The 27,649-nt window shown below is 33.4% G+C and overlaps 1 protein-coding gene across 1 annotated transcript; it reads left to right on the top strand.

Moving 5' to 3' along the window:
• Positions 1–7,035: 7,035 nt before the first annotated feature.
• Positions 7,036–25,368, top strand: LOC145692180 (actin-5C-like). The gene is made up of 5 exons (XM_081767480.1): positions 7,036–7,095; positions 19,843–19,990; positions 21,689–21,928; positions 23,226–23,364; positions 24,389–25,368. Exons 2-5 carry the CDS (start codon positions 19,865–19,867, stop codon positions 25,012–25,014), a joined length of 1,131 nt encoding a protein of 376 aa, XP_081623606.1. The 5' UTR covers positions 7,036–7,095; positions 19,843–19,864; the 3' UTR covers positions 25,015–25,368.
• The last annotated feature ends 2,281 nt before the right edge of the window (positions 25,369–27,649 follow it).

Below are 27,649 nucleotides of genomic sequence, written 5' to 3'. Positions count from 1 at the left end.
TCCTCTAAGTTCCACAGTTAAAGTGATATGATAAAACCACCTCAGGTCCGAACCTCATCTATGTTGAAAATTTGTTTAAGATCGGTCGGGTGGTTTAAACATGATGAAGTCACAAAGATAGTCACTTTTATTTTTATTTTTTGACATATTTCTACCCCCTCCCCCTTTCCTTCGTTGCACTGTAAAAGTGAAATGAAGAAAACATCCCAGGCCCGAGCCTTATCTATGTTGAAAGTTTGATCGAGATCGATCTGGTGGTTCAAGAGTTACTAAGTTTTATTCATTTTCATATATTTCCCCTTCTCCCCTCCTCCTCTCCTAAGATCTACTATCAAAATGAAATGATAAAAATCTTTCCAGGTTTGAACTTCATATATGTTGAAAATTTGATTGAGATCGATGGGGTGGTTCAAAAGTAATTAATTCACGAAGATAGTCACTTTTATTTTTATATTTATTGACTTTTGTATATCTCCCCCTCCACCCCCTCCCCTACGTTGCTCCGTCAAAGTGAAATGATAAAAAATCATTCCAGTCCCGAACCTCATCTACATGAAAATTTTGATCAAGATCGGTCGGGTGGTTCAGGAGTTATTAAGTTTTATTTATTTTTTTCTCTGTCTCCTCCTCCCCCTCCTCTAAGTTGTACCGCCAAAGTAAATAGCTAAGAGCACTCCCAGGTCAGAACCGCATCTACGTTGAAAATTTGATCGGGATCGGTCGGGCGGTTCAAGAGATTAAGAGTCACAAACATAGTCACTTTCAGTTTTATAATATAGAAGATAGAAAGTACTCTCTCAGTCGAAGCATTTGTGGGACATACTGAACTTCACACTATCATAATGCTTGGGAATATGAATAAATTATTCCAACTTAAGAGAGTGCTTTTTTTTTCTTTTTCAAAAATAGAATACTTTTACATTTATAACCTTATCAAACATGTAGGAGTCCTTTGTTTCTCTTCCTGAAAATTTTTAAATGTACTTCCAGCTACTCTCTATCCCATTCAATTTCTGAGTTAAGTCTTGTCAAATTCAAAATGTTAATGTCTACGAACAGTTCGGATCACTACTTAGCATACTAAATACAAACTGAACAAAATTAATACACATATTTCTATAAATTCAATACACGTACTACCCTCTTTTTTCCTAAGACTTTTTAGTTCTAACTACAAAAGGGAGAACAATAGTTATATCTGTCAATTCATTTTGCTTTGAGTTCAGTGGCCAATACTGAATCTTCAACCATCGAAACATACTAACCTTCAAGAATATGAACAAAATAACTGAAAACTGATGCTTGGCTGTGGATAAAATAGAGCTATATTTCGACAGCTCAGACAAAGGATCGTTGAAAAGCATTTCAATGATTATGGTACACTTACCCTGTGATAGAAAATATGATTTTAAGATTGGGTAAAGTTCAAGTATACGTTCTATAGTTGGCAACAAAGAAAGCCATCTAGTTTTACCGAAGGAAACGAGTTTCAAGTACTCGACTTCCACAAAGTCAAAAAATTCATGCAATGTAGCTTCACGTATGTATGTAAAAGTATGAATATATGTTATGAACCCCACTAGATACGCAAACTAGTAAACAGTCTAGAGAGATTTCGTACAGATATCCTCCATATGTGCAGCACAACCAACATCCACAATTGGTTTGTTTAATGAATTCTGAAGAATATTGTGAACATTCTTCTTGCCTTTCCTTGCTGCATCTTCCCAGTTGCAGTTGGTATCAACATATAAACCTGTGACTTTCCTTTCAATTTTTGTATTCCTGTAATTGTCTGAAGAATACATGCGCATACAATACCAGCCGTTTCACGAAACTGATCTTGAAAATCGAGAACTTTAACTTGCACTTCAATTGCACGACAAAAGTAGCAAACCAATAATGGAAACAGTTTCGTACACTTACGGTTTGAAGAATTTGTATATACTATCATATAATTGACTTAATCCAAGTCTTTTTTCATTTCTAAATTGCGTATGGGTTAATCACACTCATTACAAGAGCTTTCGATTTTGTTCTTGCACACGAGTACTAGGGTTCGAAGTCTTTTTTTGATGGGTTTAGAACAGTCTGTTGAACGAAATGACTGGTTATGCGTTACTGTGGGAAACATAAAACATATTTCTACTGCGGCGAGAGCTTGTTCCTTCTGTCCGAAATCCTTAATTGGAAAAAATGTAGAAACCGTTACACTGGAAACAGCTCCACTGACCGCCGATTTATATTTTTTCGTTTCTAGGCGACGTTCTATTTAAGACTTTCCACTGTTGATAATGAAAAACAGCTGAAAATTTTCCACAATTTGCATCACCATCTGTTTTCCCTCTCTTAATAAATGGGACAGAGATTGTAGTTCTGAATTTAGAACACATTTTCGTCTTAAAAGTATCTAGAAAAAACTATAAAGAATTCACGCAGGCTTTACCTCGCCCTGTCTGTCTGTTCATACCAGAGTACTTAACATTACTGTAGGAAGCCAAAATATTTCACACTGCCAGACGCAAATGAGCGAATCAAATTCATTTGTATTATAATCAAATAATTTCATTTCTATTATAACTAATTAGTGTAATTAATATTAATACTTGCACTTTTGGTTTATTTTTATGAACGTACAGTAAAACTTCGTGTACGGATAAAGACTTTTTCTAAATCTATTTTCGGAGCGTGCGGTTATTTTAAGGAATGAGGGAAAATTTAGACCGGCACGAGGGAATTTCTGCTTAACTTGTTTGACATCACTGTCATAACTTGAAACAATAAACATTTCCTACCTTACCGAAATCTCAATAAGACCTCCTAAGTAAAAATTTTGGCTTGCAAAACAATGGTTTGTTGACTGTTTTCTTTCTCTAACAATAATTTTATGAAAGGCATTGAAAAACACAGTGATTTATCATTCAGAAAAAGAGAGCTTGTGGTTCAAAATGTTGTGAGTACAGAATAAAATCTTAAAGTAATGCAAAAAAGTTAAATCAGGATATTTCGCAGGACACTTTAGAAAAAAAGGACATTTTTCAAATTTCTAGGTGTCTTTGCAACACGCAGGACAGGTCTTTGAAAAACAGTATTGTACTGAGAAAAACAGTACGTCTGGTCACCCTAGGCTAAACGTTAGTGTACGAGCCTTTGGCGTGGGAAACCCGAGTTCAATTCTTAGCGGGAGCTCATGCGGTTCGTATTCCACGTTAGTCAGTAGGTCCCGTCTCATATAGCCTCGCCTTTGAAAGGGACGTTAAACTCAAAATAAACTCAACTCAACTTGTTTTTTGTTATATACTCAAGAAAGAAGTGATTTGGGTCTATAAAGTTCATTATTCAGTTGAAATTATAAAATCCAAAGTAAGCATTATGGAACACAACCGTGTAATCATTAATTTCAGTTTGTAGTCTTAAATGTTACATTTTCAATATTTCTGAAAACCATATTATTAATATAATGTGAATGAATTGCATTGAACATACATTTCCATTATTTATTTCATAAAACTACTTCAAAATTAATATTACAGTCTCATCAAGATTTACTGCAAATCAAGTTACATCCATATTTTAAAGATAAATAACTTTTTGTAGGATGAATATTGAAAATCAATATTTTCTCTCCATTCTTGTTACTATACAAAGTACTAAATGAAAACAAAGACATGCAAATTGAACCGTAAATATATAAAGAGGAATATTTTAGTCATTTCTGACAAGGGGGCCGCGGTGGCTCAATGGTAGAGAGTTCACCTCTGGTGCTTGGGGTCTGGGGTTCGATCCCAGCCCCAGCCAAGTGAACTTTGTGGTAGACAAACACCGCGTGCGTGGGTTTCCTCGGGGTTCTCTCGTTTCCTCCCACTTTCTTCATTCCACCATTTCATTCATTACTCATCATCACCGTCTCCTTTAGCCTAATCGGCATAACCGTGGGACGTAAAACTCAAAGATTTCATTTCATTTTCATTTCATTTCTGACAAGACATTTCTGGGAATATAACTTGTTTTGCATTTGTGCTCTTTATTTGCATGCATGGACGACGCCTTGCCTCTAGGCCATCCTAATAAATTTAAAATCCAATAAATTTAAAATCGAATTTTAGGATAGTCCGTTGGACTAGAGGCAAAATTAATTTGTATGATTTCCTACTTGATCAAACACAACATATGTTAAACTATCGTATAATGTATTCTGAGATTATGCTGCTTTTGAGACAGGGAGTTATTATGATCTAATAATGAATTAGATAAAAATATATCGTTAAGATATCAAAGCTGTTCGAAACGATTTGATTTTGGTACTTTTGTGTTCTCAATTTTATATTGATTTTGCACAAGTAGAAAAAACAATCATCTAATAATTACATATACTGTTACATCGCCAATTCTAATATATTATATTTTTGAAAATCAGTTGAATATTGGAATAGCTGACTTATTGAAAATGTAGTTGAATATTTTATGACCAACCTATGATCATTCAAAAAGATGCTCAACTATTGTCCCCTTTTGACGTGATCGTTTGTACCATTTTATTTATTTTTAAGATATCGGGAATAATCTTTTAACACATGCGTTTGACAAATTACGCGTTAATTTCCACAAAACCAATGATTTCTTCACTAAAAATGTTTCATACCACACAACAACGCACATGTACATTCAGTTATAACTGTATCACATGACGCGCTTCGCTGCATTTTTTCTTATTGCAGCTGTTGAATGCAGTGCAGGAACTCTAAATTAGCAGTTTCCCAACATTTTCTTGCTGACGACACATTTTTCTTAAAGTCCACGACGTCGCCACATATCTCTGGTCTCTTAATTATTAATAATATAAGTTAATAATGTAGTGACTCTATGTAGTTCCGACCATTTTTGCTGCCATTCGCGACAGACCATTGTGTCGCGATATAGCAGTTGAAAACCACTGAACTAGCAGATTTTTCCGTGGGTTTTGATTAAACATACCACGGAACAAAATAAAACTAAAGTCAATAAAAAATGTGCTTTTAAAAATAAAGAGCCGTTATCGCACACTAGTGTATAGCGCTTAAATAAACTACCTCTATTTGACTATATACGTATAGTTGAAACTTAATTTTTCTACTAAAAACATTTATGCCTTCAAATTGTACATATTTTTCCAGTGTTTTAAAAAATTTGTATACATTAGCCACGTTACCAGTCACAAGTAAATAGTCTGTTTAACAATGCAACTACATCAATTGGATCTTATCGGGGTATCAAATCTTTTGATGCACTTTATATTTTGCTTGTAATCATATCTAGGTAAAAGGATATAATTAATGATGTTTGAGAGAAACAGAAAAAATTAAAAGATTTGTTGAAATTATGATCTTATTTAATGCATACATTTTATTGAGTGAAGTGCAGACATGCCCATCTCTTATAATTTTGACCCTGTTATTTGTTCCCCCTGAGGAATGAGATTAACTTACTTTCAGTGTGTATTTTTATTATAAATATCTACATATTAATTTAATTGTTTTTCAAAAATCTTGGTGTTAAATAAGTTATAGTGTATATATTTATATCATTCACTTATGCTGGCTATATGTTGTTTCAATATAAAGTGTATTCTTTTAAAAGTATATGGTTCATGACTTAACAACAGATAAAATATTACCTTTATATTTACGGAGAGGTTTGTCCCCAACTCTCTTCTTAGGAAAGCGGTTTTTCCCTGAATTATTAGTTCCTAGAAATATTTAACGTCAACAGTGGTATAATCAATAATCAATCAATAGTTTATAAAATGTTTACCTGTTAAAACATCAATATATATATATATATATATATATATATATATATATATATATATATATATATATATATTCTTTTTGTTTTTTGCCTAACCTCCAATGATTATACTTCGAGCCTAAAGGAGACGGTGATGCTGATGATAAATAAGATGATAGAATAAAAAAAAAACTGGAGGAAACGGGAGAACTCCGAGGGAAATTTCGCACACAGTATTTCTCTATCACAAAACCCACTTAGTGCAAGCTGGAATTGAACAGAACCTCACGCACCAGAGGTAAGCTATTTACCATTGAGCCACCGCTGCCCTATGTCCATTCTTTTGTACAGTAGAGAGTGGAAAAGTAAATTTTATATTTATAACGTAAGTTAGTTAGGTTCTTTAAAAAAAAAATATAGAGAAACGTTTTGATAGGGTATGTTACACTCTGATCGGTAAATTAAATAACTTATCTTTTGGCACATGATACAAAAGAAGGTTAATTTTCTCATTGTCTAGCATACTAGGTAATTGCAAAGAAATTAATGAATGAGAAATCACGTAGAAAATTGTAGAAGAATCAAACAAAAGATTCACTTGTTCTGGACAAGTCATGACCCAGCAACAAAACACAATGCGCTCTTAAGAAACAACAATAAAATAGAGAGAGATTTGAATAAATTTTGTTTGACAGAAGAGAACCATTTTGAAATGAAAGTGTATAATTAAAAAAATATTTATCAAAAATGATATCTTTACAGACGCATATTACAATAAGACATGAAAGAGAATATTGTCTATGTGTATGTGTGCACATTAAGAAAAGAAAGAAAAAAAAGAATTTTTAAAAACAAATAACAAAGGAACATCATTCAGCAAATTAGCTTGCACTTAAGATGAGAATAAATGAAATTATTGTCCAACCCCTCTCTCCTCTCCACGTGACAACTTAAATTATTTCAAGTTGGTTAATTAATCTACCGGCACGCTTTGTAATAAAACGCGTGACTCCCAGTCATTTAGCTGCCATCCAAACCATATTTAGTATTAAACCGTTTGTTATATTTTCTTTACAGAAGAGAAAAAAGGAACACAATGGCTATTATAAAATAGAAGAAGACGAAGAAGACAAAAGCAAAATATGTGGCTGTTAAAATGTTGTTCACGATATCTATGAATTCGGTCACCTGTGACAACTTCTCCAGGTCTCTCGCGTTACGCTACGACAAACGCTGCGCTAGAGAAGTGAAGTGTAGAACGAAGGAGTATATGTAGTGGGACGTCCAAACATCTCTATGTATTCTTACTTGGATCTTCTTCACATACAGGTGTGTAGTGGTGTCTTGGAAAAGTGTATTGTAGTCGTCTCCAAACAGTTTTTTTTGTGGATTGTGGTATGATTCCGTCAATTATACCGTAACGTATAACCTTTATATGTATTAGTCTGTGCTTTACGTTTTGTGGAAGTGTTTGTTAGTGGGTACGTATATGTACATCTAAAGCATGCGCCATTAAGGAGAGGAATTCAAAATTTATCAACGATGAAGTTTTAAAAAGCCATGTATTTGCTACATGGCAAAAAGGATTATTTGTTTGCTAAAACCTGCAAAACCACTCTCTATAGGAGTTCTCAAATATAGTAATAACTGTGTGAAAATCGTATTGTGATCCATAAATGTTCGGTTGTTAACACACGTTCAACGAAGGGGTGTGATTTCATGCATTCTTATTTGAAAAGTTTGTTTTCCAAAAGTAGCATGTACATTTACGCAAACTTTGAGGAAGACACGAAATTTTATCCTTCTAGAACATAAAATACTACCCAGATTCATTGAATTTATTTTTTTTAATCAGTGTAATAGACGCTAATAATAATAATAAACAATTTAAAATGAAGAGTCATTTCTCCATATGAATGGGCATGTTCCTTTCTAAAATTCATTAAGGATTTATGAACATTATGGGGAATTTCAATAGAATTTAGTTCTGATTAGCAAATTTAGTCAAATCTAAAAGCAAACAATTAATTCAGTTGATACAACTGTACTTTTCGTAGATATGAAAGATAAATGAAAAAATATTAGGGTACATTTGCTCACTGAATATGTTAAGACAAATTATCAGAAAATTTTTTTAATGTGTAACCAAAGTAAATATGGATTTCAAGTTAATTTTTTTGTATTTTATATTTAAAAAGATTCGAATTGAAAAATATTTTCCTCATCATTCAGATAAATGAAGGATTAAATGAATTTGTAGATTTCGAGGTGTTAAAATTATATTCATCTTTAAACAACAATTTTAAATTTTCACGTACGTAAACCTAATTGATTGCAGTGAAATTACTAATCTTCTCTACAAAAGTGACGAAGAATCAATATCACATATGTATATAATACATATGCATGGCTGATTAGTATTTTTTTTTCTTGCAATGAATCCGGATAAAGAAAAATGATTGGATTATAATTTGATACTTTCTTAACAATATTAAAAGAATCATAAAATTATTTTTAATTTGACTGATACTTAGGAATACTGTAGCGAGTTTTCAAAACATAAAATTACAATAGTTACTCGTAGATAGCCATAATACGCGAAATCAAAGAAAAACTATAATACCACAGACTAGAGACTATAATTCCTTCGAGCATTGTCGATTTTCTAATATTCCTTCTGTGTTTTTGGCAAGTTAAGGGGTTTTAATATAATAAATTTACATTGGATTTATGCATAATTTCTACCTACCCAGCTCTTTTAAAACCGTAATTTCCTTCAAGGAAAAAATATTTGTTAGAAAGTTTTCAGTAGTGTGATTGTTTACCTGTTTCTGGTGTATGATAAGGTAGAATTGATTAAAAACATAATGAAATGTACAATAGTACTTTTCAATAATTATCTAGAATGATTTCAGAATTAGACAAATAATTATTCACAAATGTCTCTCGATATGCATCAAATTATACGTACAATTAACTTATATATGTTTCTTTATAGCTTGGTTTATTAAAAATGTATAGCTACTTTAACTTAATAATTGCATGGAAAGTATGAAATGCAAATTAACTCATTTGCAAACAATAATGGAAATTTTAAAATTAAATAGAATAATCTGAATGAGAGCATATTTCGAACACAAAAATAGTCAGGTTCAATAACATACAAATACAATAATGATTCAATCACTAAACTCAAAGCGATGATTAAGATACCATAATGATCAGAAAATTTCACTGACTTCGAACTCGAAGGTACTAAAGGAAATTTCTATTATTAAACTTCATAGCAATCTATAAATGAAATCATTGAGTTTAATACCCCACAATTATGCCTGCTAGACGAAGGGAGAAGATGGTTAAATCAAGTGATTGATAATGGAGAAATTGCTGGAATGAGAAAGTGGGAGGAAACGGGAGTATCCCGAGAAAACCTACTTTCCACCACAAACTTACTTGGGCAGGGACCTAACGTACCAGAGGAGAGCGCTCTATTACTGAGACACCGCGTCCCCTGAACTTCATAGCAGTTAGATAAGCTAATTACTATAATTTTTTTATTTAGTATATCCCTATAATATTTTTTTCATAGTACTCCCTATCACCTATAATAAAATTATTTCTCTAAAGACACTTTGTCTCTTACGTTCAAATATTGCTTTATTCTTAATCTGTTATAAATAAGGAGCTCCATCATTTACAGTTTGGGGAAAAATGGTTAAAAAGTATTTGAATAATTTTAAAGTATAAATCAGTGTGCTACAGTAAACAAAAGTGCCCTTTTCTCTGGTCTATCAAAACATGGGAAGATACTGAGATGTGCTGTATATGATGGAAATGTTTAGGCAATATTCAAATGCCATAGATGTCCAGAAAGGAAAACGAGAAACTATATGGCTGATCAGCAAAGAGGTTAAATAATAAATCTGAAGAACTTAAGGTTCATCTGAAATCAGAAATAGTATTTAATATTTTTGTCAAAAGTAGACATTTGTTGCTAGTTTGCTTGAATATAAATCCGCTGCTGACAACAAAAACTACAAGTAAGATTTTTTTTAAAAATAGTGTTAAATAAAAAATCTTCGTTCCGCCATTATCCCTTATAGACTAGTTGAAATGATTGATAAATAAATCCAAGTAAATACCGGTGGAATGTAAAATGGTCATAGACGAAACCTCCAGAGATCTTATACTACAAAAATTCACATGTCTTAAAATGGAACCAGTTCTTTACAAAAGATGAAAGAGGTCTATCGTCAGTGATCCCCTAATCAAAAGAGAATCAAAATGTCAAAGAAAGAGGCATTGACTTTTTCGAACTTAATACGGTTGTACGATACAGCAACAAAAGTTTATCCTATCCTATCTATATACATATGTAAATGCTAGGCTTATATGTTTGTGGTCAGTCCCTTCGACAATGAGATCTCGAAAACCACAAGTGTTAGATTTCACTAGTTCGATTCCAAATTTTGTGTAGATTTGCCAGTTCCCATTCAAATTTACAAAAAAAAAAAAAAAGTCTTTAATTTTCTATTCCACATTTTAGGCGTCGTTTTGACACTGTTTAATATTGCCACTAGAATGTTAAGGTTGATATCTTTGTGAAAGGCAACCGGTAAAGGAGCTACGTATAGCGGGTTGATAAACATTTAAAATCTCAATGACAAAACCTATTGCAAGCTGACAACTTCGAAGGCTTGTGAACCCACAATGAGACGTACTAGGATATAGAATTAAAAGAAAAAATATTTGCATTTGAAATCATCTATCACTTATCAAAATTTGCCTCAAACTTACCCCAACATTCTATATTTTAAAATACCAAATTATATGTTTGTCTATAGCAATTCACTCCGTTTGAGTCTTCCAATCCTTTACTAGTGTTCGTAAAGGGACTTGTACAGATATTGTGAGATGTGGGAGGGAAGATTCACCCTCATATTAGAACTGTGGGCTGTGTAATAGTGCAGGTTCAACTAGTTTCATACTGAACTTGTTCCAAAGGAACCTAATGAGAGAAAAAAGGTAACTTTATTATTTAAGCAAAACATTGAGAGTAAAAGGTAAAGGAAATTAATAGGTTAAAATAAAATTATTAATCGTATTGGAATGTTTGGGGCAGAAATAACTATGACTGAACGAACGTGGGAGTTCATTCCTGCAGAAACAAAATCCCCGTCATTTAACCATATTGGGAACCAACTTATTACAATAAGCAATGTTATCATCATCAATAAGATTCTTCTTCATATTTCTTCTCCTAATCTCAGCTTAACTAAAGGTTTGTTTCTCCAATCTTCAAAGATTTCTAATTATTATTATTTTACAAAGATTCATTTTCCATGTGAGCAATGTATGTCTTTCAGTTCTGATTTTTCCTTTAATTTCAGCTTATTTTTAAAGTTTTTGTTAGGTCTATTATTCGCGACGTGCATTTCACGCTATAAACTTCCTGTTTTTATCTTCATTTAATTTGTTCTCATTTGTTAATATTGACTTCTTACGTCATTTACTAGTTTCTTTCTTTTCTCTAATATTACTGAGTACAATCTTTCCATTGCTTTTACAGAATTTACTTGACTTTATATCCTTGTTTTATCCAAGGCCATTTTTAGATTGATTTCGTTATGCACTAACAAAAGTATTTTTGCTTTTTCTTGCACTGACTGTATTTCTCCTCTTTTCAAGTTTACTTCACTTGTAAACTAGAGTACTTAGACCATATCATTCAGTGTTAAACCTCAATCTATATCTTTGATTTTCTTAATTAAACAAATTTATATATATGATATATAGCCTATGTGATACTAAGAGAATCAAATATGACAACAAAGGTTTAAAACTGGATAGTATGTGAATTTGCGGAACTAAATATACAATGGCGATAAAGTGTTCTTCTTTTTCTCCTATTCACATCTACCCTCGTTATAGTAACACATACTTTACAATCTTTCACCAATTTTAGTATTCTTCTTTTGGTATTAAGACTTTGTATAAACGCTCTGTCTTTTAACAATCTTAGACATTCTTAGAATCTATAAGAAGTTAGTGAACTGTGCCTTTATATTTGCACTTCTACCCTTAATGTTTTGTGCAACGTTGACCTATTGAGTCTGATGCTACATGCTGATGATCGCAGATTGTTTTATAAGAAGAAAGTCACAATAGAAGGAGGCTAGATAAGATTTTGTAGTAAATTGACATTAGCGGAATTTATCTCCTCTTCTCTACTATCCATTTCTACCATTCCTTTTCTTGAATGTAGAAACAATTGAAAATGAAATGAAATATTTCAGTTTAACGTCCCACGATTATGCCCTTGTAGGCGAATTGAGACGCTGATTATGACAAGTGAATGATGATGGAATAATTGGTAGAATGAGAAAGTGGGAGGAAACGGGAGTAACCCGAGGAACCCACGGATACAATGTAGTCCACCATAAACTTACTTGGGCGGAGATCGAGTTAAAGACCCCACGCACCAGAGTAAGCGCTTTACCACTGAATATAAATGGCTGTACAATTTTTAGGAGTTATATACTTGTGTTATATTAATTTAAAAATTTGTTTGGTTAAAATGTCTCTCGGCATAAATAATTCAACTAAAATAGATCCACTCTAATTGATTTATATTTTCAACTTTTCAATGACAGTTCCAACCTCTAAGAGGGTCTTTTTAACCAGAGGTTCTACAGTGCTGGGTACTTCATTGTCCTTTCCTCGCTATCCATGTGTATGTTTAGATCATCGACAGTCTCCACCGGTTTCCGGAATGTTTTTCTTTTCATCTCGCACTACATTCCTTCCTAAGTTCGACTTTTATATTGATGTTTTTGCCATTCTGTCTACTTCCATGATTTTATATTATTCCACTGCTTTTGCATTTATAGATAGCTTCAATGTTACTATCTTAGTGTTTTTCGGTTATTGCGTTGTTTGGATTCTAAAATAACCAATATAATCTTTCCGTTTCCTTTGTTCAGGCATGTCTTTACATTTTTCATCCAACTACATCTTCATCTTGACGTATCCTGTGCTCTCTTTAGCTTCTTCCAACTTGTATCTGACTGTGTTTTACCTTCTATTTTAAATTTCGTCTACTTAATCCTTCTTTTCATTAAAATCTTTATTTTCGTCACTTCCTAAACTTTGTATAACTTTATATCTCTTAAGTAAACTTCTTAAATTTAGGTTCTTTAGTTTCCCAACATTTTCACTGCTGCTACCTCTATTTTTATTGTCATCACTATAATTCATCCTCTATACCAGAGTTGTTAAACTTTAGGGCATGAATTGTCAGCAATTGAATAGGATTTTACCCAGGCATATGTTGTTTTTCGGAACCTATATTTTTTTTTTAAAAAAAAGGGAAATGTCCTTTTATTAGAGAGAGAGGTCAATACAACTGCCTCAACTTGTACTATTGTGCTTTTAATAAATTATATTGGTCCGCCTAGAGGTTTTCCTTTTTCTTTGGCTCTCTTCAATCAAAGAGAGTTCACCATGACCGTATCAGGCGATGAGGCTAGGCTAAAGCAGGTAATGCATCTCTAGAGCTGCAAAAACACTTCATACTTTGATTTATTACTAGCACTCGAATTTAGTTGCACAAATCTTCCGCTACCGCAGCATGTTGCTACATTTTTTTTTCTTTCTAAAGTTTTAGAATAGCCGGCCGACTTCGAACCAACCAGAGAAAAAGAATTGAAAGAGCACTATTCAATTCTGGTTGAAATAATTGAATTGAAATGAAATGAAATTTTTGAGTTTTACGTCCCACGGTTATGCCAGTTAGGCTAAAGGAGACGGTGATGATGAGTAATGAATGTAAGAGTGGAATGAAGAAAGTGGGAGGAAACGGGAGAACCCCGAGAAAACCCACGCACACGGGTTGAAATAATTGAAGATAATCTAGCGATTGTATTTGGCCTGGTGAATTCAATCTAATTCCAAACTGAGAAACTGGATAATTATATACTTGCTTTAAAATCTAATAAGTGAAAACCTTGTTTTAGTTGTGAGAATAAGAAATTTTTACTGAAATAATTTTTAATTTTTTTCGCAAATAATTTTATAGAATGTTAATAAGAAGTTTTTTTTTTTCCAAAATAACTTTAAAATATTTGAGATGTAAGAGAGAAATGTTAGAATAGGCTTGACAAGTCTTACAGGTTCATGTCAGAGCTCTCCTGTATAGTTGACATCTGAATTAGTTTGCAATATTTTATACTCACCTGTTTTGTACTAGAATGAATATAGATTACTTGGGAATATATATCTATCATGTTGTCTTATTCCATTAGTGTTGGGTCCTTCAGTTCGTGGGTTTACGAATAGAACTACCAAAGGAATTAAAAAATAAAAAAATCGCCCATAATATTTGCATTCATTCCACTCCCTCACATTGTGTTTTCTTCAAGTTGTTATTGAAAACATTGCAAAAACTGTATCACGTCTATACTGTAGCTACACCAAATTATGCAATTATTCCTAATTAGATTTTGAGTGTTCAATAAAATGAACGAGATAAAAAAAAAAGACAAAAATGATGTCCAAAATGAACAGTTCATAAATATTACTTTTGCTTGGAGATCATATATATATATATTATTTAACAATCTTAAAATACAGCTTGGAAGGCAAATTTACACTGGAACTAGCAACAACAAAAACAAAAACAACGGAAAAAGAAGTAGAAGGAAATCGAGTATAGATCTATTTGAAGGTGCCATTACCTGGTGCAACTGAGTAAGAACCTTACAAAAAGCTTTAGCAAGGATAGCCGACTCTGTGGTTTAGATCAAGAAACCAACTCCAAAAATTATAAAAAAAATATTGTTTTGATTCTCTCTTGACGCGATGCTGATACTGTCACTGTGATAATTGTAATATCACTCATTGCTCTGATTAAAACGTAGCCGTGAATGAGCTTTGCAAGTCTTTCGTCATTTCGGGATGAGGAACTATTTAAGAAATGAAGAAATCGTATTTGTTCTTCATCCTCAAAGTCCCAATAATACACTATCGTAATAATCACAGATGATTGCTCTTATCTTCATTGTAACATCTATCTTACTCTACTATTAACCAAAGAACTCTCACGCACGTGTTTCCTTAAAAGTGAATTAGGTTGAAACTTATACGAGATCCCATCTCCTCCCTAGTTACGCCTAAAGTCACATACATTAAAAGGCATATATGATCCAAGATCAACAAGTTAAAAATTATAAAGAATAAAATTATAAAGTTAAAAATGTTTGACTGCTTTTCTCCCTCAAAACTAACGTACAACTATGGTGCTGATGTAACTTGGTTGCTTTCCTAGGTCATATGCAGTTTGAATTTTGCAAAACCTCCTGGAGGGCTTACACATTTATGAATATCATTATTTTGTAAGGATTATGACTTAACGAGAAAGCATTTTTTGGATGCTAAAAATATCAATCTTACTTGTTATCGTTCTTCCCTCTTGTTATCATTCTTTTATCTTAAATAGTTTGTAACTGAGAGATTAAATTAGAATCATTGTTTTGCAATATTCTTATCTTTTATATGGTAGTAATATGCCATAGTAGCAACTAGTTTAGTCTTCTAAGAACACCCAACGACGGCATTTTGACATTATCACACCGGGTACTAAATTTTTTAACTATGTCAGTGATTTCATTCATATTTTATATATAACTTAGAAATAGGAATATATGAAATGCCTGAAATTTAGCTTGCAGGGAGAGAAATATAGTGAACTAGTTTCTCATAAGTTAAAAAAATGGTTTTTACGGGGAGGGAGGAGGGCTATGAATAGACTTACAAATTTTCCCCAAATGTCTGGAATCGGATTCAGTACTTAGATTTCCGAAATGCTTCCATATCTCCAAGAATGATAAGATTTAGTATTATTACAATTAATGTAGGTCATTCGTGTTTTCGGTTCCAATTTTAAATAATTTCCGAGGAATTCAGTAATACCGATTGTACGAGTATGCCAAAGAAAGGCAGATAACATTGCCACTGCCAAAAGTCTAATTTTAATTTATTGCACGCAAATCTAAATTTAACGTTATACTAAACAGATAAACCCCAACTGAAATAAATGGTAATAAACTTCAATGAACGAGGAGTTAGTGGTATTGAACGGCAAATGAACCAGATAGTGGCATTAAACGGTTTGTCAATGTTAATGATTGTGAAACCATAAATATTTGTATTCTTGTGTATTGATTTTATTTTCTTTATATTGAAATAATATTAAATCTACTGTGGGAGAAACTTGCTACTAACATATCACACACTTTCCGCGTAACAAAGCAGCGTGATGTGCAAATTCCAACTTTGCCACATAAGCATGAGCTGGACTCATGCGGCAATTAATACTTCTGTCCGCCACCCAATAGGCTTTCTATGCAGCTCTCTAACAAAGCCACGTCATGGAGCTATCAGTACCAAAGTAGATACAGTAGTTTGTTATAGGATGATATAGGCCAAAACATTTGCAATGGCCTCTGCTTGATTAACATGTAGGCATTTAAATGTTTAGTTTACCCATTGTTTAACTAACAAGGAGGTTTCTGTAGTTCTAGCTTCCCCCCCTCCGCCCAAGAAAATCTCTGGGAATTGTACAATATATCATTGCTTTGTTGGTTGTTTGCTTTATTGGATTTTCACATCGATTTTCAGCATCGCAGTTGTATGAGACAATACCTACTGTTTAAGTGATGTCTAAATTACTACTCGGGTGCGTATCTGAGACAAGTATTCAATCGGGGATCGAATTTGGAATAACGTGCACAGAAAGCACGCTCGTAACCCACTCGGCCACGGAGGTTGGTTGCAGTTTAGCGTCCTTCTTTAAAGATTTTTATGAGATGCTGTATGAGACGTGGATCTACAGTTTAAAGTGAAATCCGAATCACCGTAATGCGTTCAAATTTCAAAGCTCACCCAGCTAGAATTGAGCCAATGGGGTACAAAGACTTACTATATACTGTAAAAGTTTCAAATGAAATGAAAGGAAATCTTTCAGTTTAACGTCCCACGTTTATGCCCTCCAGCCTCAAGGAGGCGATGATTAAGACAAGTGAATGATGGAAGATTGGTGGAGTGAGAAAGTGGGAGGACATGGAAGCATCCTGAGAAAACCCACGGACATGTTTTTCATCACAAACTTACTTGGCCGGGAATCGAGCACCAGAGGCAAACGCTTTACCACTGAGACACAGTGCTCTTGTAAAAGTAGTCAAGTCAAATTACGGCATAGCCTTCCCCACTGCTTTGATGATTGGTGCATATATGGTTCGAGGTTCGATTCTCTGTGGGAAAGAATTGAATGTATTACCGTAGTTTGGATTCACCTTAAATTGAAGGACTACGTCCATGGGTGCCAGTAGCGAAAGGCCAAGAGAGGGCAACTGTCCCCCTGGATTTTAGAAAGAAGTTCAGTTCTTCGATTTCGACAGCATATTCGATTTGCTTACTCACCCACTACGATTTTTAATATTACTATAGTTAATTAAGTTATGCAATGTATATCAATAATAATTGTTTTATTCGAAATAGATGCATCAAGGTGTGTATATTCACGGCTTCGCTTGTGTATCGATCTTTTGTCCCCCCTGGAAAAATTCCTGTGGGCGTCTGGGACCACGTCTCATATAATAAGCCACGATAGTGTAAAGAGGCAATAAACTTGAACAAATAACAACTTGTGACGTGGAAGCAAAAGATAGATGTACTCTTTTGACTATAAAATGTTCTTTGTGAGTTGTTTGGGTGATGGAACATTGTTAAATATTTTACAGTTGTTAGTCATAGAGGCAATTGCCCTTGCATAGATAGACATGGCACTGAACTTGGTTACACTTTAGAAAAAATGTTTCTACTACAGTAAATCTATTTGTTGCAGGTAACGGGCGAGAAACCCAGAATGAGGACAATCAGGCGAAGGTTATGATTTGTTAATATGATTCATTACGAGAAATGCTTGGATTAAAATGCTGCTAAAATTGCAAAATGCTCTGTTTTTTCCTTTCTTCCCTTCTTTTCTTGTGTTCAGTAATAATGAGTTGGTGCTAACGCGATACGCTATAGCTTTATATAGCAACTTTTAAGTGGCGTTTAAAGTCCAGGGAAATTATACAATTAGGATGTTTTATTATAGTAGGCGTGCAGTAGGCCGAAAACTTTACGTGAAACATAAAAGAAAGCCAACATAAGGAATCTATAAACATGCAATATTTTCCACTCCACGAACTCCTCGCTACTAGGTGGCATCACCGTGTGAAGTCAAGGACAGAATAGAGGTAAATAGAGGTCGCAGCAAACACACAAATTAATAGCTTCCGCAATTTTTTCTCGTTCTGTGAGCATAGCGACACACACAACCATGATTTCGTTCTCCTTTAACAAATTGATGAGAAAATTCCTTCGATATTAATAACGCATGAGCTGAAAGAATGTCCCAAATGCTACTTTTTTTTTTCCTGCTCAGACTAATTTTGGACACTGCTAAAGGAATGCATACCTACCATACATATTTTGCTTCCATTTAGGAGATAAATAATAAAAATATAATAATAATAATAATAATAATAATAATAATAATAATAATAATAATAATAATAATAATAATAATAATAATCTCCTCGCCTCGTAGTCGACAGACCTTGGACTCTCCTAGCTAGTGTAGTACTATCACTTGTAGCTTTGGTGCATGAAGTCCTGGATTCAATTTCTGATGTAAGCAAAATGGTGGTGAAACGAAATCTTTAAGTTTTACGTCCCACAATTATGGCGGCTAGACTAAAAGAGACGGAGAAATGAATGAAATGGTGGAATGAATAAAGTGGGAGGAAACGGGAGAACCCCGAGAAAAAACCCACGCACACGGTGTTTGTTCACCACAAAGCTCACTTGACGCGATCTGGGATCGAATCGAGGACCCCATGCACCAGAGGTGAACACTCTACCACTGAGTCACCGCAGCCAGTACATGATCTTGATTCACATTCCACATTAAGCTTAGGTCCTCGTCTCACATGCCTCGGTGCTAAAAACAGATTCGAAACTTCATTGGAGTAACAAGGATATTTTGCTAGGGGAAGATATGAGCCCTTACTTCTGAAACTTGAAAAAACCTTACGTAGAGTGAAACGGTATTCCAGGGGACAACAGCATTCTGGGGAGCCTGGTTCCTCGGCCCTTTCTGTTTATGCCTATGTTATAAAAATGAGCACTACTCTTAAATAACTTTCCGTTTCTTTTTGTTCATCTTTTCAGCACAAAGTATCACATTAACTTTAGTAGCTAGTTTCTTGAAAAGTAAACATGAACAAATTACCGGTCTTCCTTCAAACTGAAACCAGGCAGGAGTCAAACTCATATATAAAACATATAATTCTTCATGTGAGTTTGTTCCCAGGATGAAGGCCCGGTTGAAATTACATAGTATTTCAAATACTAAGTTAAACTTTATATATACTCATATTCACTTTAACTATTAAAACTATCAGTAAATATGCAAAATATATTAATCAATTATGATACATTAAGAATGTGTATTGTATAAAGTATTATGTACTAATTAAAATACTACGAACAATATGTCTTAGTGCATTTTCATCTACTACATGAATTTTAATTCATTATCACGTGCCTGATAGAACGTTTTCATTTTACAAATATTTCATTTTACTCGTACTAATGATCAATGATGTACATAAAGAGGAGGAGCCGGGTTTTAACCCTCTTAAAGTGGTATTATGGAAAATTAATCATTTACAATATTAAAAAATGTGTAGGCCTACAGAAAAATCACGCGAGTCCTGAAATGATATGAGCTTGGGTGTTAGATATTCCCTCCTTCATGATATTTGTTTATTCACTGCTAACGAGTCACCAGAATGAGAAATATGTTTGCAATTATTTTAAAATTGGATATTAGTATCACCCTATTCGTTTTTACGAAAGACAGGAAAAATCACTATTCACCTATTATAGCCCATGTAAATCTTTGTAGATACAAATCCAGAGGAATTCGTTCACTGTCTTCTTTGGTTGATTGAAGTTTGTTTCTTGCAGATAACCTTTTAATTCCTTCATAATGTGCGACGAGGATGTTGCTGCACTCGTTGTTGACAATGGATCCGGAATGTGCAAGGCTGGATTTGCTGGTGACGATGCTCCACGAGCAGTTTTCCCATCCATTGTTGGCAGACCACGATATCAGGTAAGTCACTAAGTGATACTGGTAACTTAATTCAAAATTTCCATATTCAATCCGAAAAAAAAAATTACCTAGCTCTACAGATATTTTATTACTAGTAACATTTATTATCTATTTTAGTCTAAAATATATTGTACAACGTGAGACATAATCGATGGCACGTGAGCTAGGCCAATGAAACGAAGTTTGTGATGCGACGTTAGCATGTGGCAAAACAGATACGTGAATGACGAATCATTTAATTCGTACATAAGCTGTCGTGGAAGTGCTGTTACTACTAAACTAACTACCAAAATATATCTAACTAGTTTGTCTTTAGATTTCTAACAAATGTCATGGCATTCTTCAATCTCTTACATAACACAGAACATCTGAAATCTATCTCGTTCTAAGATTAGAATATTGAAAGTTATAAGATTAGAATATTGTATTTCGTTTTTATCAAATCAGAATGAAGAATTTAGCCTACATCTGAAATACTTGCAAATTTATAGTAGTTGGAGCTTTATTAAAAGTTAACTGAAAAAGAAGTAATAGTTAAAATTTGCCTAGGTACCTTTAATGAATAAAAAATAATTAGCCTGTAATATATGATGAGATATAGAGCACGCTGTAAATTAATCCAAGTTAAGTTTCTTGTATTACAATATTCCAACGTATGGAATCATGGGAAGTTTTCTAGAAAATGTTCGAAATAATTTCTGATTTTCGTGTCAAACAGATAAAGTCGACACAAAATAAATCAGTGTTATTCTATTGACATTGATCAATGATGACATAACCAATGCAATTAATTCTGATTGGCAAATATTGAATAAAAATGAAAAAATAATCATTAGATCAAAATTTTGAGACACCTTACCAATTAACAATTGTTAATACTGTAAAATTTATGCACTAAAAAGGTTTGTCACTTTTAATCCATGTCACTTAGTCATTTATTTATTTTTGTATACTCCTCACTTGCTAATTTTGTTTATTTAATTATACCATATAAGTAGACTCATAAATATCTGATAGGAGGGCATAAGGTTGGTGACACCGAACTCTTCGCACCATGTTAGTCAGGATAAAATCATCTTTTAGCTTCAATCGACGTCCTTTCAGCCACCCACAAGAATGTTTACAGTCGCATTTATTTGAAAAGAAAATTTTCAAAATTAATTAGTATTTGCTTGACGGTAAGAAAAAAATCACTACATCCTCCCAAGTGAAGGCATTATCTTAGTTGTGCTTACGCTATCAATGAATGTGTAAATAAGATACAATACCTAGAAGAGGAATTGATTCGGAGAAATTTTGTTGGTATGCTGATGTTTTTAATATGTCCGTTAACCGATGTGTGAAAAAGGATTTTCATACCGCTGCAACTAAGTTAAAAGTGTTTCACCTTACACATGTTCATTTTCTTTTCAGAAAACGATCATTTGTTTCGTCCATCTTGTAAAAGTATATTTTGTTTGTCTTTTACAAGATATAACTTCTTTTGTATCTCCAATAAATTTGCGTATCGCCATTATCAAATATTTATAAGCACTACTTACTGTACGAGTAATTAAACTTATGTTATGACTTTCGAAGGGATTGTCAATGATTGATTCTCTTTATGACATATAATAAATTCATAATTTACTTCTATTAAAATTTTCTGACTCAAACGTTTATGTTTCCAAGTAATGATCTATGTTTTTGCTTCTGCAGGGAATTATGGTAGGAATGGGCCAGAAAGACAGCTACGTGGGCGACGAAGCTCAGTCAAAAAGAGGCATTCTCACCGTCAAATACCCGATAGAACATGGCATTGTCACCAACTGGGATGATATGGAGAAAATCTGGCATCACGCATTCTACAACGAACTTCGAGTGGCTCCTGAGGAACATCCTGTTCTCTTGACAGAGGCTCCACTCAATCCAAAGGCTAATCGAGAGAAAATGACTCAAGTAAGACAATTCAAAGAAACAATCTCAAATACAATATATAATGGTATTTACTTTTATACCTCAAGGTGTTGGTATCATGCTGATAAGTATAATTGAAGCGAGGGAAAGCATGTTTCTTGCATTCGACACAGTATACCTCTGTATGTTAATTTGCCGATCTCTTCCTCGATAATTTTCGTATATGATATCTTCGATATTAAAAACTTTCGGATTTTCAAAATCATAGTGTGAGTTTCTTTTGATCTCAATAGCCATCCCTATTACTTTAAATTGAAATCAGTGAGCAATACCAAGTAGATTTAACCCCTTAAAAAGTTTTGCTCGTGATTATTGGGTATCGTAATATTAAATTTCTCAGACAGTGATTGAGTACATTATTTCATTCAAAACAACGTGCGTTTGTGTATATGTGTATTACTATCTGTCTGCCCTAAGATTACTTTCGTAAAACTTATTTGAATTACGGACGTTCTCTTTAAAGCTTTGCAATCAATCTATCGCTTGAGATTGTAAGTTATCTCAAGAAACCCAACCGAAGAAGTTTGCTCATATACACAATATGATACCAAAACAATTTCCAACATTACTTTCGTAACACTACTCGCCTTTGATGGAACGACATGCCCTTCTTTTACGAAACCTTAGAGTCATTCCTGTAACTTAGGGGTAATACTATTCCAGAATTAGGGAGTAAATTAACCTTAACTTTAAAAAAATAGCTCTACAAAACTTTTATAAACTTTTCCAATATTCATGAAACATAACTTAAAATATGTGAAAGGTTTTTCAAGTTAAATGCTTCATATGAACAATATAATATTCCAATTAAATACACTAGAGCCTTAATTTTCAAAAATCAATATTTGTTCACTGTACGGATGGTAAATCTTTTCTACACTGAAATCAGTATTACGGTGTATGTTTCTTGATTAGTAATTAGTAACGCATATTGCTCATTTGGAACTCATATGTTCAAATGGATGAGATGTTTCATTTCATCACTGCATACGCTTCAAATGAATTATACATGCTTAACCCTAGGAACACCAAGGTATTTTTTGGGTTACATTAAAAACCAAGTGATGTGGGCCTCAGTGCCTCCCTTGTTGTTCCTATTAACTAGCTAAATTGCATACTAGATCTATTAGGGAGTGAGGAATTTAGGTGTCAGAATTAGAAGATAAGATTTCTCTTGAAATCGTTATAAGTTACTTTGAGTAAACGATGCTGATAAGATAACTCACCAAGAAACTGTATGAGAATAACTTTATGATGGATTTTAAACTATCATTTTCAGATTATGTTCGAAACGTTTAACACGCCGGCAATGTATGTAGCAATCCAGGCTGTGTTGTCCTTATACGCATCAGGCAGAACCACTGGCATCGTTCTTGACTCTGGAGATGGTGTCTCTCATACAGTTCCTATTTATGAAGGTATTTAATTAATTATTTCTTGGATAACGAGTTAAACAAAATTTCTCACATTTTTCCAAAGTTAAGCATAACTTTGGATTAGAATGAACAAGTAATAATTACAATAATTCAAAGATTAGTCCAATTCAATATCGGTTACGTATAAGTCTTGCTTTTATTCATGTTTCATTGTATTTCAGTTTGATATGTATTTTGTTAGTGCCTTTAAGAATGGTTTTTTCATAGCTTGAATGAAACAATTGGGAAATTGAAGGCTGAAATTATCCTTAATATTGCTAATGTACTGCACTTTAAAATTTTCGCTTCTTAACTTACTCGTAAATAATGTTACTGGAGACATAAAATTTCAACATTATCTCCTCAAAACACAGCAGTCAAGTCAGTGTTATTTCATTTTTGATCTCGGTGAAGATACACAACTCTGGATCTCAACCTATCATATGTGGTAATTTCCACTCCCTTTAATCTTCACTTTTTATTTTTAACAAACATTTTCTCTTCATTATTTCTATTGAATATTTTTCCTTAATACTATTTCCATGCGTTCCATAAAACACGCCTTCCAAACTCCCTAAATTACAATTTATTACTTTCTCTCTCTCTTTTTTTCTTTCTTTCTTTCTTTCTTTTTCTGTTATAGTGAAAATAAAATTTCGTCTCACTTCTCAGCAATTCTTCACTGTTCACCTTTTGCATTCATTAATCTTAGTTAATTGAATATCTCTAGATCAACCTTTCTACGCATCTTTAATTTTTTTCAACATATTACTGAATTTACAATAGTTCCCAACAATACCTTTCTTTCTTTATAAGAACTAATAAGTGTGTATTAAAAATATAAACCTTAACTATAGATAATATTTTCTTTGTTTAAATTCTGACGAAAGAATCAGTTTAATGGTTGTTACTCTCAAAGATCTTTAAGTTTATTTCGAAATAGCGAAGAATTTTGCCTATGCATAGTGACTCCCAAGTCAATTAGTTTTATTGAACTCCTTCGTTACTTTTTTTATGTCTCGCCTAGGTTACGCTTTACCTCATGCTATTGTGCGGCTGGACTTGGCTGGCCGTGACCTCACAGACTACTTGATGAAGATTTTGACAGAACGTGGCTACAGCTTCACTACGACAGCAGAACGAGAAATCGTCAGAGATATTAAGGAAAAATTGTGCTACGTCGCATTAGATTTCGAACAAGAGATGTCAGCAGCAGCAGCATCCAGTATTTTAGAAAAATCGTACGAGCTTCCTGATGGACAAGTTATCACCATTGGTAATGAGCGATTCCGTTGCCCAGAAGCCCTTTTCCAACCTTCATTCTTGGGAATGGAATCCTGCGGTATTCACGAAACTACTTACAATTCTATCATGAAATGCGATGTAGATATCCGAAAAGACCTCTATGCGAACACAGTGCTCTCTGGTGGTACCACAATGTATCCAGGCATTGCTGACAGAATGCAGAAGGAAATCACGGCACTTGCACCATCTACAATGAGAATTAAGATCATTGCTCCACCGGAAAGGAAGTACTCTGTATGGATCGGTGGCTCCATCTTGTCTTCTCTCTCCACATTCCAACAAATGTGGATCTCGAAACAAGAATATGATGAATCTGGTCCATACATTGTTCACAGAAAATGCTTCTAGACAAAGAAATATGTGTAACATCGTAGTCAATATTTTTCCAATGTCAATTGCTTTTTGCTTCGTTCTGGTCATCGCATTCAAGCTTAAAATTCCAAAGAAACAATGCTAGTTGTTGAATCATATTGCTATCCATTATAACCAAATTAACTTATTTTTTGGCATATAGTATGTTAAACACTTCATCCAAAATACATTCTCACTTCCTCTTTCCATTGTTGCATTGTGTAGCACCATTGTTGATTTTGTAATGGAATATTTTTACATGTTATCTATTTTGAACATGTATAATAATATTCATAATTTATTATCGTTGTTATACATATGTGTTATTGTACATAGGAAATAAAAAATGAAATTGTTTTCAACCTGTTTGTATCATTCAAATATTCCTTGATATATTTTATTTTAAATGGAACTCTAGGCTTATGCTCATAAATGACTTGGTAAAAAGAACGTTTTTGGTTTCGAAGTTCAATGTTTCTTTTCAACACCTATGTTGTGTGATACATGGGATCCGAACCACATCAGCTCCAAAACGAAATAGAAGTGGGTCTGCTTTATCCACATAGCCACTATGAAGTTCGGTGAAAAGAACAGATAAGTCAACAAGTAAATATGTGATGAGCTGGCCCACATGTGGTAAATAATATTATATGTCCATTCCTAAGGTAGTCTCTTGAATTATTTAACATTTATAATACACGCATACTCATACTGGGACTTATGTTTCAAATTAATTTTTTGAAGTTCTTCTTCACACTCGAAATGTGTCCTGAATTTGGGATCGGTTATAATCTGAAGCCATTAGATCTCTACTTTAACGTCCCGCGATTATGCATTGTGCGTTAAAGTTCAGACAAAATGTATATAAAGAGATGATAATAGAATAGTATTGGATAGAATAATAATAGTATTAGATAATATAATATAGTAGACTTATTAGATAATATAATAAAATGGATGACGTAGGAGAAAATAGAAAAACCCACGAATACGATATTATTCACCAGATGCTCATATGGCCTGATATCGAACTAAGGATCATTACACCAGAGATGAGCACTAGCATTGAAGTATTGATTATTATTGAAGAATATTATTTTCTATTGTAGTGGCAAATATGCACTAGAGATTTGTTATTTAATTTTTCTTTCATAGTTATTTCTTTAAAATATTGTTCTCAGTTTATAAGTCAGTATTACACAGTTTATATGTACTGTAAGTTCCAGTATATCTATAAAAATATAGAGAGTATTTCTTAAATAGAAGTCAAATTGTGCTCATGGGTTTGCATTTGGTTCTCCTATTTCGTTTCTTATTTTCATACCACTAATTTTAATAGTCATTCATTCATCAGATGTCTTCTTTAGCTTACAGGACATAACTGTGAGCCTTAAAACTGAACTTAGTATTTTCAAGGTGATTTTCAATGAGAATAATAATAAAAACGTATGAAAGATAAAATATATTTATCTTTGTGGTTTAGCGATCATGCTAGTTTTTACTTTAAATGAAACAAATGAAGAATTCGCTCTTCTGACGCGTAGGGTTCCTGGTTCGAACGCAGCACCCATCAATTGGTCTTTATGCTGGACAAACTGTGTGCATGGGTTTTTATTTGAGTTCTCTCGTTTGCTCCCACTTTTGTCTTTCCACCATCATCATCCATATCATCATCGTGCACCTTGACCTCGGTGCAGAGGGCCGCGGTGGCTCAGTGGTAGAGCGTTTATCTCTGGTGCATGGGGTCCTTATTTCGATCCCAGCTCGTGCCATGTGAACTTTGTGGTGAGCAAACACCGTGTGCGTGGGTTTTCTTGGGGTTCTCCTATTCCCTCCCACTTTGTTCATTCCACCATTTCCTTCATTTCTCATCGTCATCGTGTCCTTTAGCCTAGCCGGCATAATAGTTGGACGTAAAACTTAAAGATGACCTTGGTGCATATCGTAGGACGTTAAACTAAAATGAAACGCAAAATTGTATAGATCCAACAGTTATTTAAAAGTACCTGAACATAGTACACAATTTAAACATTACCTTGATAAAGTACTCTATTTTTAATTGCACCTCATTATAGATACAAAGTACGAAAAATATTTCATATTAGAGAACCCTATGTCGTTAGACATTGTATACCTATGAATTCTTGATCACTTTTCCTTATGCTTCCGAATATGCTGTTACTTGAAAAGCTCTTATTAATCTATTTAAAGAATTTGATGAATTAATAATCAAACTCCTTTCGTGGTTATTTAGGATGTATATCTCAAATTAGAGTACTCTCTGTCATTGGATAGATTGTATGTCTAGGAATTCTTGAACATTCTTCTTTTCATATGGTTCCGAATATGCTGTTACATGAAAGACATCTTATTGATCTATTTAAAGAATTTGATACACACATTAATAACCAAACTACTTTCCTTGTTATTTAGGATGTATATCACTAAATTTCTCCGAGAAAAGTTTGAGTTTCTGCAATGTAACTTGATAATAATTATTAGGATATATTAAATCAGAAACAGTTGGAGAATATTTATACATCTGTTCGATCAAATCTCATAACGTATAAAAAAAAATATTCTCTCGGCAGATATAGAGCATATACAACACATCAAAGTTTCTTTTCTGCTG

This window comes from Thermobia domestica, chromosome 1, assembly GCF_964235325.1.
Source record: "Thermobia domestica chromosome 1, izTheDome1.hap1.1, whole genome shotgun sequence".
Taxonomy (NCBI): domain Eukaryota; kingdom Metazoa; phylum Arthropoda; class Insecta; order Zygentoma; family Lepismatidae; genus Thermobia; species Thermobia domestica.
The sequence above is the reverse complement of the archived record's forward strand: the minus strand, read 5'-3'. Positions and strand labels throughout refer to the sequence as shown.